We start from the raw sequence: 15483 nt of genomic DNA on the forward strand, positions 1-15483 counted from the left end.
TATAGGACATTCGATTTTACTGCAGTCCAGTAGTTTCATGGTTCCAGATATTAGTTCTTCATGCCAGATTTTTATTTAATTAACTGAATTTCAATTCCCCCGCTCTGATGGTGAGATGTGAACTGAAGTCTCCAAATCATTAGTCCATACCTCTGGAGTATTATATCAATAAGATGACTACCACATTATCATAACCATAACATAATCACAGCTGGCATCTTAGTATTTTATACAATAAAAACAGGACTGAGTTTGCGATTTCCACACGCATTCAGTAATATACTCTACAGATTACAGTTAAATGGAAAAATAGCAGATGTACATTAGTTACGCTACCGAAAGGTGATAGTTTGTCCCTTAGGTTGCAGCGTTTATTTAGTTATTTTTAAAAGTAAACTTAGAGTGCCCAATTATATTTTTTTGCCAATTAAGGGGCAATTCAGTGTGCCAATCCACCTACCCTTCACACCTTTGGGTTGTGGGGGTGCGACCCACTCAAACATGGGGAGAATGAACAAACTCCACATGGATTGGATAGGCACATGGAGCACACCAGAATGACAGGGAGTGCGATAGCTTGATCTTGGTTTCAGACAATGCTCGGCACAACATCGAGGGCCGAAGGGCCTGTTCTGTGCTGTACTGTTCTATGTTCTATGACAGTGACCCGGGCTGGGATCAAACCCAGGTCCTCAGTGCTGTGAGGCAGCAGTGCTCACCACTGCGCCACCGTGCCGCCCCTGTGACTGCAGCTTTTAACTGAAGTTCTGACTTCTCACACACTCGTTCTTCTTCACTGGCATATGGTATCTGAGCATCTTCCAGAATTTTGAGGATAGGGGCGAAGATTTGTTTCCTTTCCACATTATCTCTGGTAGCACCGCGATTGCCTTTCTTACATTTTGTGGAAGGTCCATCATGTCAGGCAGAGATCTGAATTTGATCAAAATCACCTTGGTTTTATAATTGCCAAGCATGCTGCTGACTCCTGTCTGCAGTTCGAAAATCTTTGATCCATTCCGTGCAATGTAGTTTGGGCTGAGGACAATTATTACTCTCCGACTTCTTTTGATACTTGAAATAACATCTTCTGTGTAAACTGCACAAAGAGAAGGAAAAATCATATAAATATGTATATGTCGAAATGTAGATGAATTATCACAATTTCTGGCACTGAATAAATAAACCCACATTCTTATTTTATTAAGCCTTTAACTTCAGGAGCCAAAATTAAATTCTTGTGAAGCCAACTAAAATGGGAAGTTGTTTAGTCTCCACAATGTTCCCACTTTCTGTACTATGTTTATGCATATCAAATAATAGTAATTGTACAGTTAAGTTCTATCACTGAACATTTTGGTTGAAGAATCAAGGAGGTGCTCCCATTTGGAATTTTCTTCCATCTTATTTCATTCATGTTCACAGTGAATGCCAGTTCTATAGTGACTTCAAGACGGTATAAATGATATAGATAACACAATATCATTTGTGAGTTGATAAAACTCACACTCAAATGATAGTTTAAAATTGGGGACTGGAAAGTTGCTCTCACCATATATTTTGCAATTCCACCTTTGCTGAGGGAACAGGTGCTGAGCATAGTGCTCCTGTAGCCATGTTCACTTTCCCAGGGCTTATCTTCTGTTTCCCAATCGTCCTATTTGCATCTCCTTTTGCATTGCGCTATCATTCCTTGTACGATTCAATCTTTCCTGTCCTCTACCTTTTTTATATGGGTCACTGTCCCTGTGGATTTTGCATATTCTCCCTGTGTCTGCTTGGGTCTCACCCCCACAAACCAAAATGTAGGTGAATTGTCCACACTAAATTGCCCCTTAATTGAAAAAAAAGAATTGGGTACTCTAAATTTATTTTTTTTAAATAAAGAGGCATTCCTGTGACAATCGTAACAACATACACAGTATCTAATAAATACAGTATGAATTAAAACAAACCGAACAAATGCAAATAATACTCACCCCCTCCAGGCAGTACATCCCTCTCAAAAAGGCACAGTTTATATCCATACTGCTTTTCTAACACGAATGGAAGGAGCTCCAGAGCAAACATCTCCTCTGTAATAATATGATTATTGCTTTCATCATCCTCCCCCAAGGAAGAAGTATTTGCATACGAAACAAAGGCATCAAATTCTTTACCATCTGGTCACGAGCAATTTGCGGGGAGGTGGTGGTGCGAGAGATAGCAACAAAAATAGAGTTTACTGCCTTTCAGCCATTTTGGAAACATTCTAAAGTTCTTTGTTACAAACAAAAGAAGAGTACATTTGGATAACATCACTTTTAAAATCACATTTGTAATTTCAGAACTATCAGAGATTAAATTGGACATGAGCAGAGGGTGAACAACAGGCCTCATGGCATTTTACTGCCTGTTAAACAATCTGCTCAGCTTAAGTTCCATTGGGTGGAAATTTCCATTCCAGGACAAATTCCTCTGGCCAGGACGGGAACGGGAATTGTCTCCCGCCACAGATGCCAGTGGGAATTTGCGCTGTATCGCGTGATCCTGGTGCAATTAATTATGCAGTCGGGGGTTTCTCAATGCTTTGTGCGGCGGATGGGGCTGGATGGCTCATTCCTTGCCATCATATCCAGGCAGCACATTTAAAACGTACCTGGACATCAACTTCACCACCGCTAGGCAGCACGGTGACGCGGTGGTTAGTGCTGCTGCCTCACGGCGCCGAGGTCCCAGGTTCGATCTGGGTCACTGTCTGTGTGGAGTTTGCACATTCTCTGTGTTTGCATGGGTTTCGCCCCCACAACCCAAAGATGTGCAGGGTAGGTGAATTGGCCAAGTTAAACTGACCCTCAATTGGAAAAAAAATGAATTGGGTACTCTAAATTAAAAAAAAACGTAACCACCGCTGAAGGAGAATATTAAAGAAGATAGAAGATCCACTCCTGGAAACTCCAGAAGATCCATGTGGCAGATGCTCCACCCACCCACTGCTTGCATGTGTTGTTTGAGGCTCCACTGTCAATGGAGGCCTCTGTTCTCCCTTCCAATCTGCCCCAGGCCGTCTTGCAGGTAAGTCCGATGTGCGTGCCACATTGGTCCGAACCTGTTCCACATCATCCCACTGATAAGACAGGAAATAGGATGGTGGGGGTAACAATTCTGGCCAGGCTTTCATCCGCATCTCATGAACAGATAACAAAATGGTTTCACGCCAGCCTCAGGTGCTACCCATCATAACAAGCAGGAGTCGCAAGTTCCCGCCATCATTTTACACCAGCAAGTAAACAATTTTTCAGCTCCTGTTACATTGGCCCCATGCCAGTCACATGGGGACTGGAAAATGCAACCCTTACACTTTAGTATTAGGTATGTTAATGCTTGGCAAATACGATTCCACCTGTTTTGCAGCCAGAGCCATGTCCAATTTCATCCTATTGGTATGCAAACACAAACCAAGATTTTTTTTGTTCCTATCCCAGTGGTTACATTCTAAACATTAGGTGTAAGGCATCCCAATTTATCCATGTGTGAGTTAATGGGGAAATTTAAATATTGTTTTAGTTACTTAAAAATTTTTTTTTAGAGTACCCAATTATTTTTTTCCAATTACCAGGCAATTTAGCATGGCCAATCCACCTAGCACGCACATCTTTGGGTTGTGGGGGCGAGACCCACACAAACACGGAGAGAATGTGCAAACTCCACACGGACAGTGACCCAGAGCCAGGATCGAACCTGGGACCTCAGCGCCGTGAGGCATCAGGGCTAACCCACTGCACCACCATGCTGCCCGTGTTTTAACTACTGACACTGCACAATCATCACTCACTCAGTTGAAGAATTTCTTAACGGTAACAATCTTCTGTGAATTATAAAGGCATCCCTTAATTTTTTTCAAATTTTCCTGATTGTTTTGTCAATACTCAATCCCTGCCTGGGTTACCAGGGTTACTTTGGCAAGGTTTAAAGTCATTTTCCTATTTGTTGTTCAGTAAATATTTAAAACGGAAACAATAAACCTAGATGTTCTAAAATGACAAGGATGTTCTTCAAATGATTTGTAATTACCTTTCAGAAATTACAAAGTAGCACATCACTAGCACACTGAAGTACAAAAGATAGCAAATTAATTATTCAAAAATATCCCTTTTTTCCAAATATTCTCAAATTCTTTTGAAAAAATGTAGAAATCTAGAGGGATATTTCATGCTTGTGACTGACTTTTGTACTGGGGTTAAGGGGGGTGTGGGTGGTGGGGGAGGTGAAATTAATACACCCCCACCAGTAAAAAATCAGTCCTCATTTTGTCAATTAATTGTCGGGAATAAATTAAAACAAGGGGCGGGATTCTCCGGGCCCCTGGTCACATGTTTCTTGGCAGCGTGTCATTCGCTGGTGGCAGAATTCTGTCTTCCTACCATTTCTCAATGGGATTTCCGATTGTAGCCAACCGCGTCACCGGGAAACGCATGGGTGGGATGTACTGCCGGCGGGAAAAGTGAATCGCAACTGTCGGAGAATTCCAGCCAGAGCTGCAATATAATGGTCCTAAATGACCATAAAACTGTCTATCTGTGGAGTAATTACGAACAGGATGATTTACAATTTAAAAAGTGGGCATTCCATCAATATTTTGTAACCTAGAATTTATCTTACCTCCAACGGTTTCATCCTTAGAGAAGTAGTGTCGGTAAATAAGAACAATTTCAATCCAAAATTTATAGACTCCAACACATCCACAAACAATAGTCACAAATATTAGTGATGTAGATATGGTTATCACTTTTATTTGAAAGATGTTGGATTCTGAAAGGTTAATATGAGAAAGGAAGAATATTATTATGTTTTGGCATATAGGAGTTCAATTTCATTTTGCAAACCTTTTTTTCATTATTTACATCTGAATGCAAGTTGCTATGATACCTCAGTGTTTTTGAACAGATTAATGAAATTTATATTCAGGACCAAAGACAGAGTTTGTCTTCATACAAAGTGATTAATCACCAACAATTACTTAGATTTCTATAGTGCCTTTAACATAATAAAATGTTTCAAAATGCCTCACAGGAGCAAAATAAAGCAAAGTTTGACAGTAATCCACATAAGGAAATATAAGGTTAAATGACCCAAAGTTTGGTCAAAGTTGTATGTTTTAAGGAACATATTGAAGGGGGAAAATGAGGTAGAGGGTTGTAGAGATGAAAATTCCAGAACTTCGGACCGGATAGCTAAGGCACAGCCACCAATGGTGGAGCAATTAAAATCCAGGATGTTCATGAGGCCAGAATGGAAGCGCAGACATATGGAAGGTTGTTTTTCAAAGGAGTTTAAAGAAATAGTATTGGGCGAAGTCACGGAGCAATTTGAATACAAAACAGAGACGATAAGGGAACAGTCTTTCTGCGAGTTAAGACACAGACAGCAAAGATTTGGATAACCTTAATTTTACAGAGGCTGGAATGTGGTAGGCTGTCCAGAAGTGTGTTTAAATGTCAATTAACAGAGGCATAAAGGCAAAGGGGGCGATGTAACCGGAATAAAAATCTATGTCCGGTTTTGGGCGCATTCTGTTTTTATAAATTTAGAGTACCCAATTCTTTTTTTCCAATTAAGAGGCAATTTAGTGTCTCCAATCCACCTACCCTGCACATCTTTGGGTTGTGTGGGTGAGACCCACACAGACATGGAGAGAATGTGCAAACTCCACACGGACAGTGACCCGGGCCGGGATCGAACCGGGTCCTCGGCACCGTGAGGCAGCAGTGATAGCCACTGCATCGCCATGCTGCCCAGCTTTGGGAGCATTTAGTGGGGTGTTATCGATGGCTGCAGCGCCGAGAAACATCGCGCTATTAAACGGCACTTTGATGTTTTCATTGGCCCCAGGGAGTTTCTCTCCACCGAGGCCACACTTTAACACATGTAACCCAATTTTGGGCACATATAGTGGGGTGTTTCTCGGCGCCTGCAGCACGAGAACGACTGCTACCGAAAATGACCCCGCTAACTAACGGGACTCTGCCGCTTCTTTGGCCTCAGTAAGGAACACCCAGCTGAGTCTGCACTTACCTCATTTCCTGCACAGGTGAGCTCAGCTCGTCAGTATAGGAGGATGACTCATGGATCGGGGCGCCATTTTTAACCTGGCACCCGGGCACCATGACACTGCCACCCCGCTTGAGACTTGGCATCTCAACTAACCTCTCTTGCCATAGAGATGAGTATTTCAGTTTGGCGCCTTGGTTGGAATTCTGGGAAGTTGTCCATGGGTTTTTCCAGATGTTCTTTGGGGGTCAGAGCTAAAAGCACTCGAGTTGGTTGGTGAAACCCCTGCGTTCAGCAGGCAGAGAAAGAAAGTCTGTTGAGAGCTGAAAAGTACATGGACCAGATGCAAAAGGGCTATCAGGAATAAGGAGTACTCCAAAGAAAAGCGGCGGCACTTTGGTTTGGACCAAAGAAGTAAAGGAACCTTCAAGCGTGCGATAAGACATTCTGAGAGAAAAGGGGAGGTCCAGTTGAGAATTTTAGTCCAACATATATGTTATTGTGTTTTATTCTGCTTTTCAATGTAAAGTGTAAGTGTTCACCTAAAATAGTGTTTATTTAGTGGTGTTTGCTTTACTTGTTTCTCCTATCGTAAATTCATTTGTTTTAAACTGTGTGATCTTGTGTCATAACCTCTTTCAGTTGATCACTGGGTGTTCCAATTTTTCTTCAAATGAAAACAATCTGCCGGTATTGTAACAATTAGAAGACCAGCAAGATACAGGCAGATCAAAGAACATCTTTCACCAGGTTAATGACCTTCCAGCAGGAATTGATGTGTATCTCCCCAGATTTTCTTTCCAAGTGCATATTCCAGAAGGAAAAGGGTGACAACATAAGAATCTTGGGAAATCCCGAGTATAATGAAAACTTGAAAAAAAATTTTTAGAGTACCCAATTAATTTTTTCCAATAAAGGGCCAATTTAGTGTGTCCAATCCACCTAGCCTGCACATCTTTTTGGGTTGTGGGGATGAAGCCCATGAAAACACGGGGAGAATGTTCAAACTCCACACGGACAGTGACCCAGAGCTGGGAATGAACCTGGGACTTCGCGCCATGAGGCAGCAGCACTAACCACTGCGCCACCGTGCTGCCCTTGAGTATAATGAAAACTAAGGAAATACTGTGACTGGCTGTTATTTTCTCTAATTTCATTGATATGCTTAAACTTACACAAAACTATTTTATTCCTGATAGTTATATGCCGTGGGTAAAAGCGTTTGAAAGGTGACGTATTCTGAAGTTGTAGTCTGGAGCGGGATTCTGCAGGAATCGGCGGGGCGAGCAACTCCGCCACGAAAAGAGCTAATGTTTTGAGTCTAGATGACCTTTTGTCAAAGCTAAAAGACATAAAAAGTGGGAAATATTTATACTGTGGGGTGAGAATGAAAGATGAGTCATAGCCACAGAAACCAAGGAAAAGAGTGCTAATGGCAGTTCCCAGAGAGAACAAAAGGTGTGAAAGGCCAAACAGCAGAGAAACTAACATTAGAGGGTAAATTATGGGTAATTATATATGTTGTGCTTCGTTTAAGTGTGTGTGTGTAATTGTGTGTATCTGTTGTATGTGTATGTAATTGTGTTTGCGTGAGTGTATTGTGTGTATGAGTGTGTATGTGTTGTTTGTGTATGTGTTCATGTATATGTGTATGTTATTGTGTGTATATGGGCTGCATGTGTGTGTAATTGTGTGTGAATATGTTGTGTGTGTAACTGTGTATGTGTTGTGTATGTGTAACATGTATATGTGTTGCGTGTGTTGTGTGTAAGTGTGTGTGTGTGTTTAAGCACATGTGTGTGTGATTGTATTTGTGTGGGTGTTTGTGTATGTGTTCTGTGTGTTTCAGTGTATGTGTAATTGTGTATGTGTGTTAGTGTGTGTACTTTTTCATGCATGTGTGGATTGGCGGGCTGCACGGTGGCGCAGTGGTTAGTGCTTCTGACTCATGGCGCCGAGGTCCCAGGTTCGATCCCGGCTCTGGTTCACTGTCCATGTGGAGTTTGCACATTCTCCCCGTGTTTGCGTGGGTTTCGCCCCCACAGCCCAAAGATGTGCCATGCTAAAATTGCCCCTTAATTGGAAAAAATGAATTGGGTACTCTAAATTTATGAAAAAAATAAGTAAAATATGTTCTTAATCTCTGCCTTGTCTTGTCTTATTTCAGTAATTGAGGGATTTCTCTGAAACTATAACAAATTCTAATATTGTAGTATTCTGAAACACTTGAGACTGCAAGTGTTCACTGTCAGTTTCTTACCTTTCTCTTTGAGTCTGAGCTCACCAGATGAATTGCCCTGGGAATTCTGGGAGAAACATGTGAAGTTGGTACTAAAGTCTTCCTCAGTAACTTTACTCAGATGCGCATCCTGAATTAATGTAAATCCTTCGATTGTTTTTGTCTCCCTGAAGAGGTTAAATGAGAATGAGTTTAAGTTGCTTCAAGGAAAACAGATACATGCTGGGGGCGAAATTGTGCCTGCATCAAACGTCAATGAGAATGCTGACCTGGGCGGAAAATTTGGTGAGAATCGGAAAATTCTTTTTTAAAAATTGAGAGTACTCAATTATTTTTTTCCAATGAAGGGGCAATTTAACGTGGCCAATCCACCTAACCTGCACATCTTTGGATTGTGGGGGTGAAACCCAGGTAGACACGGGGAATTTCCCTTCCAGAGTGGCAGCTGGATAGTGAGTGGAAGCAGGTGAATCCATAGGGTCAAACCTGGGGGCGACTGGGAGGCTCTTGCGTGGCGTCCCAGAACAGCGAAGCTGCCTGGGCAGAGTGGGGAACTCTGAGAAAGTGCGTTTCCCAGCCACATGACACCTGAAGACCCTCACACGGTGAGGAGGATGACTGCAGTGAGAATGGCTCTCTGCAGTCAGGCAGTACTGTGAAGTGAGATGTCCTTTATGGAAGGAAACCTGCCATTCTTACCTGATCTGGCTTAGATGTGACTCCAGACCCACAGCAATGTTGTTAATTCTGAAAATGCCACTCAGTTTTCAAGGGAAATTAGGGAATGGACAACAAATGCTGGCCTCGCCTGTGATGCCTACATCCCATTAAGGAATGAAGAACATAAATAAATAAATTGCCCCTGAATAGGGACAACAAAAAAATGGGTACTCTAAATTAAGAAAAGGAAAGGTGCCCAAACGAGCAGCAAGGACCACCGGAAAGTGACACAGCGATGTGGAGCATGGTGTGAGAGAGAGAACAATTGTCCCCTCCCAAGAGGGGTCACAGTTCAACCCCAAACAGTTCCTTTAAACAAACCACCAGCAGTAAAGCCAGCATATAGTTATCTGCCCCCCTCCTTCCCCCCTCCTGCCCCTCCCCCTCCCTCCCTCCTGCCCTCCCTCTCTCCCCTCCCCCTCCCCCCCTCTCCCCTCTCCCTTCCCCCTCTCCCCTTCCCCGCCCCTCTCCCCTACATTTACCCTGTACATCGTTGGGTTGTTGGGGTGAGATCCACGCAGACATGGGGAGAATGTGCAAACTCTACACAGACAGTGACCCGGGGCTGAGATCGACCTGGGGCTGAGACCGACCTGGGTCCTCGGCGCCGTGAGGCAGCAGTGCTAAGCACTGCGCCACCATGCCACCTATGGCCATTTTAAGCTGCTCTTTAATTGGAAAAAAATAATTGGGTACTCTAAATTTATTTTTAAAAAGCTTGTCACAATTGACTATCTATTCAAAACAGATGGGTGGACCGTAGTCGAATATTATCAGGAGAGATACGCTCATCTGTTGACATTTTTAAGAATTGGTGTTATATTTTTGTGACAAGCTTGTCTTATCAGTGGGTCAGGTGACAAATGTATTCATTTTCGGTAACGTAAAAGATGAGGATAGCAACATTTGGCACCATAGCGCCCATGGTTTCAGCACTGCGGTACTTTTTTTGGTTAAATGCTTTGCATGCAGATTTGCATTGCAGCCCACTAAGGACATAATTTCGGGGAGGTCGGCAGCATGGGCATTACCAGTGTGCATTGGAGGTATGCAGATTAGGTAGATCAGCACGTACCGCTAGTGTGATGCCAGAGCTGCCATGTTCAACCTTTTAGTCCAGCTACATTATCTGTCCAACACACATAGATGAACATGGGTTCAGCAACAGGAAACACCCCCTGCCCCCACTAACACCACCACAAACAGCGATACTAAACACCAATCAATCTTGGGGTGGTTGCTGATTTAATTTCTACGATTCTGTCTTAGATTTTACAAATTCTTCGTGGTTTGCAGATTTGCTCAAAATTGATCAAGTTGACAGTGGATAATGCTACATTTGGAGAAGTTTGTGGTTTAGATTTCAGGTTAACTACCTAATTGTAGTTATGGATGATGTAGTTTCTATCCTGCGTTCATGGCATAGCCAAACAGGTTGATTATCAGCCTGCAAATCTTTCCACGGCAGGCAGAGAGAGTGAGAGTCTCCTGGTTAGCTAGAACCTACAGTCGGCAATAGCAAACCTCTGCAGTCCCTTGCCCAGGATAACTACAGGCCAACACATGTATGTTCATGGTCACCAAAGTCCCCTGAGTGATGGTACTGGAAGATAAATCCACCTTGCCCTGCAGAATGAGAGACAAATAGAGCAGAAGCATTACAGAGCAGGATGAGCTGCCCACAGAGGGAGGTGCAGAGACAGGAGAGACCACAACAGGAGGCCCATCTACCCAGGGTCATCTAAGAGTATTTCTCTTACCATGTGCGACCAAGCTCAGCACATCAAGCTACCCTATAGCAAATATAAAATATTTACTTTGGGTCAGCCTGTTGGTCCCTCAGTCTTCCACCCACCATATCAAACAAGAGGGTGGCTCCAAGGTAGCATGGGCTTCTCATTGACTACCTGGATCGTGACTCTGCTGCATGACCCAACCACATGTGGCCACCATAAGTGCAATGCAGCCACACTGCCTCATAATACATCACTGTGCAGACCATTGAGGTGCTGAAGCAAAAGCTCCATTGCCTGGGCCAGTCTGGAGGAGCCCTGCAGCATTCACCAGAGTGAGTGTCCCAAATTATAATGAACTGCTGTTTTTTTATCAGAATTTGAGCATCATGAGAGGACAGCTGTCGTCACCAGGTAAACAATGAGAGCTTAGGAGCTGGAGGAAGGCGGGTTAAACTGTGATTGCCTCAGTCAACTAAGGTTTCACTGAGCACCACTCAAAATCCCCAAACAGCCCCACACTGTGCATCATGATGGGGTCCACATGTGCTCTCATGGAGTTGGTTACCACTTACACATTGGAAAAAATGGGGTCCAAGCTCTTTGCAAATCCTTGAACCAAATTGGTCCCAGAGTCTTTCATGCTTCTTCATAGTGATTGGGGGCTTTCTGGCTGGCTTCTCAATGTGCAAAACATTTCATTGTGTACGCCCATCAGCCGCCTTCTCTACACTGCCTAATCAAAGTCTCAACCCTAATCCTCTGCAGAAGAACTCTTGTGTGATCGCACCCTATGAGTAGCTGCATACACTCTATCCTTCCCTGCTGTCTTGGCTGCCAGCCACTCATGCCCAGTGACATACTGGGCGAGATTTAATGGCTGCGTTGCGCTTGGGCGAGAGCACGAATCGGCCGTTAGAACACTGGAGAGGACAAAATCAAGGGCCCCACCGGGTGTTGAGCAGTTTTTGATCTAACCGGCCCGCTCCCCTTTGCGAAATCAGGATCCTGCCATGGCATAGCAAGAAACAAATAATCACCACTTAGGGCAGCACGGTGGCACAATGGTTAGCAATGCAGTCTCACAGCACCGAGATCCCAGATTTGATCCTGACCCTTGATCACTGTCCGTGTGGAGTTTGCACATGTTCCCTGTGTTTACATGTGTTTTGCCCCCACAACACAAAGATGTGCAGGGTAGGTGGATTGTCCACGCTAAATTGCCCCTTAATTGGAAAAAATGAATTGGGTTGCTCTATATTTATATTAAAGAAAATAATCACCACTTTAGGCCAATCTCCATACAATTATAAGAAAGACCCCCTATCTAATGGCCTCCTGCGATCTAATGGCCTCCCCAGCAAGTTGTTACGTGGGTGATGATTATATAGCCTTTTTAAAAACGTGAAGCTGGTGGAATGGCTGCTGCAGTGATCCAAGAGGGTTAACAGCCATCTTCGCTCCCAGGTAATGAGACCGGGAGAACTGGGGTTGCTGCCCTGGTATTTGGGAGATTGGGGGAGCTCCCGGGGGGGGGGAGGGGGGGGCAACCTCAGTTGGGCTGTGTCGCCATCGTGACCGTGGCTGGCAGGGTGGGGGGAGGGTCCCTGAATTGGGGGGGTTGGGGGCGTCTCAGCAGTGCTGGTCCGCTGTGCCACCGCCTAGATCATGTGAACCCGTTACAGCAGCCTCTGCCTTTATGTCCCGACCACCCATAACTCCCATTGACCTCTGACCGCACGGCTGAAAGCTGTTGCTAATAGGGAGTGGGCAGTTGTTGCTAAATGAGCACTTCACACCTCCCAAGGAGATTCCCGGGGGTAGGCATGCCATGTAACATGTGGGAGTCATTGCCCAGCATCCCAATCAGACCCTGATGCCTGGACACTGTGCCTGAATACTGCAGGAAGCAATATCATGGATGCAGCCGCCAATGTCCGAACACCCAGAGCTGGGCCCCAGCACCGGGACAATACAACTCCGCAACCAGAAGGTGGGTGTGAGCACCGGTGATGAGACCAGCACCCGATCCAAGTGACGTTAAGCGCGGGTGTCTGGGATACAGGGTCCGATGACCAGGGGTTCTCGCTGCGGCCGGCTGTGCATGGGCAGGGTAAGTTAGTTGGCAGGGGATGTGGGGGGGGGGGGGGGGATGGGAGAAATGGGGGAATGGACGGTCCCGGGGTGGAAGACACCGCTGGTCGCCAGTCTCTCACCCTCTCCAATTCCTGACAAATATTACACGAGATGGATGATAAGGGGTACCCGCTCAGGATGTGGCTAATGATGCCCTTACGGAGTCCGGTGACCGATGGTGAGACCCGATACAATAAAGGTCAATGCAGCCACATGATCTGTCATTGAGCGGTTCCGATGCCCTCCACAACCAGGCATAGCAGCGAGCCGACATGCTGGAGGTGGCGGGGAAGACATATGGCCAGTTCTGAGGAGGTGCCAGACTAGGAGGGGCCGGAGGATGAGCCCAGGGAGGACCTGCAAGACCAGCTGGAGGAAATGAAATGAAACGAAAATCACTTATTGTCACAAGTCGGCTTCAAATGAAGTTACTGTGAAAAGCCCCTAGTCGCCACATTCCGGTGCCTGTTCGGGGAGGCTGGTACGGTAATTGAACCACGCTGCTGGCCTACCTTGGTCTGCTTTCAAAGCCAGCGATTTAGCCCAGTGTGCTAAACCAGCCCCGAGGGCTGAGCCCAGCTGGAGGACAGGCAGTAGCCCGGAGGGCCAGGGAGGACCTCATCCTTACCCGCTTCACATAGGACATGACCTCGTACATCATCTCACCACCTCCACCCTCCCTCTCCACCTCCCTCCCTTTCCCCCCCAGTGCCCTCTCAGTGATCCTCGACTTGCTTTGCTTTCCATGCCCCATCGTTGCATCTAGTTGTGTCCCCAGGATGCACTTCAGAGGCAGAGGCAGCCTGCTGCCTACCACATCGCGTGGCTTTCGATGTCCCTGGTTGGTCTTGCCTGGGGGCCCTGGGGCCGGAGGGCCACATCTTACTTGCCAACGGCATATGCCCTGCTGTGCCATCCTGTCTCCGGGACTGACTCTGAGACGCAGTGTCAGAGGTGTGGAACACGGGAGCTGGTGGCTACTGTCACCACTCGGTAGGGTGGCTCTGGTTGGCATTCAGCGCCCATCCTCCTGGTCGGTGGCCATAGGGCTCTTGGGCTCACCTTCGGATGGAGGGCAGCTGGATCAAGCCATGACTGGCTCTCCATCATCTGGCTTTGCCAGCGCTGGCAGCTGCCCAATGTCTGCAGCATGGTATTGCCTTCAGCAATGTTCCCAGTGACTGGGGCCTGCTCTGCAGTGCCTCAAGAAGATCCATGTGGGATTGGGACATATCCCCCAGTGACTGTGACATACATTCAAGGCGCTCAGTCATGGCCATCACTGACTGAGTCATGCCTTGGACACCTCCACTCATGCTTCTGACATCCTGCACCATGCTCTCCACTGCGGGTCATCTCCACTGCGGGACCATCATCCGCAGGCTGAAGCCCATGGAGTCTCGTTAAGGGAACCAATTAGTGTTTGTAACTGGTGACGGCCTCGTCCGGTTGAGCGTCTGGAAGCTTGTGGCAATTCCTTTTCGTTAGCACACTTTGAAACTTTTCCATTACATTGCACCCACCATGTGCAGATTCTGCCTCTATGCTACCCTGTAAAGTTTGTGAAATGATGATATCTGAGCTGGTGGTTGCAAGTGTGGGATCAAATGACAATGTTTCTTCATCATTAGTCTCTTGCTCCTCATGCATCACTTCACGAGTTCACCAGCAATGCTTGGGCATCTAAAGGGAAAAGGCACAATAATTGGGTTGGGATGAGGGAAGGGTGTATGGTTACACCATCTGCAGTTTTCATATCACACATCACTGTGCAAAGTGGGGGGGCGGGGGGGGGGGGGGGGGAGTCGATTGTGACAAGGTGATTAGCTATAAACTCAATTTTGCTGCTCGAATGATGGTGATCACTATCTCCACGACAAATAAGAACAAGCAGACACGTTTGTCCTCCATTGGTTAAGTGTTGTTGCCTCTGATTTTGTAAAACCTTGTGTTGCAAGAGAGTGGGAGTTTTGTCAGCGAGTGTGCTGCAAGGTGTTAAGGTGATATACATTTCATGATTGAATATCTGGCAGTATGTAAACTGTGAGATTTAGGTATGAAACTTGCAACATAGTGTGCTGAGACAATGAATGTGCGGTGTGAGTCATTAAATTATACAGATTGTTGTGTGAATGAAGGGTGAACTGGTGAACGTAGCAGTCTATGAGGTTAACACTTCATTAATAAGGACATGGCAATTGAAGGAACATCTTCCAACCACATGTGCTCAGCGATTGACTGCTGTTTTTGGCAGCAATGGTTATCTGCTCCTGCTGTCTTTTCAGAGTTTGAATGGAGAGCCATCAAGTGGGCAAAAGAGCTCTATCTTCCTGTTTGCCTTCTGCATCAAGACTTCCAGTATTGCATCAGTGAGCTGTGGTGTGTGTGCTCTGCCCTGGTTACACCATTTGGGCTGTTGTTGCATTACTCATAAACTCTTCCCCAGCCACTTGCAACACCCGCTTAACCTTAAATGCACATCTGAGGTCCAGACTAGCTTTCAGTAGTGCTGCTAGTTTTAAGTGCTGCTAACTTCGCACGAATTTGGGCCCATTGGTCTTGTATGCAGGCACTGAAAAACATATTTCATGCTGGGCTACTGTCTTACAATGAGAAGGCAGCACG

General features: G+C 45.6%; 1 protein-coding gene across 1 annotated transcript in view; it reads right to left on the minus strand.

Moving 5' to 3' along the window:
- Window positions 1-720: 720 nt before the first annotated feature.
- The window catches only part of LOC119977569 (interleukin-18 receptor accessory protein-like), a 66217-nt gene continuing 51454 nt past the window's right edge, over window positions 721-15483 (minus strand). Inside the window, exons 8-11 of the mRNA XM_038818659.1 lie at window positions 8291-8436; window positions 4642-4791; window positions 1980-2162; window positions 721-1099 (exon numbers count right to left, since the gene is read on the minus strand). Of these exons, the coding sequence (XP_038674587.1) occupies window positions 756-1099; window positions 1980-2162; window positions 4642-4791; window positions 8291-8436 (823 nt within the window). The 3' untranslated portion in view covers window positions 721-755. The remainder of the gene's footprint in view (window positions 1100-1979; window positions 2163-4641; window positions 4792-8290; window positions 8437-15483) is intronic.

Source organism: Scyliorhinus canicula, chromosome 14, assembly GCF_902713615.1.
Source record: "Scyliorhinus canicula chromosome 14, sScyCan1.1, whole genome shotgun sequence".
Lineage (NCBI taxonomy): Eukaryota > Metazoa > Chordata > Chondrichthyes > Carcharhiniformes > Scyliorhinidae > Scyliorhinus > Scyliorhinus canicula.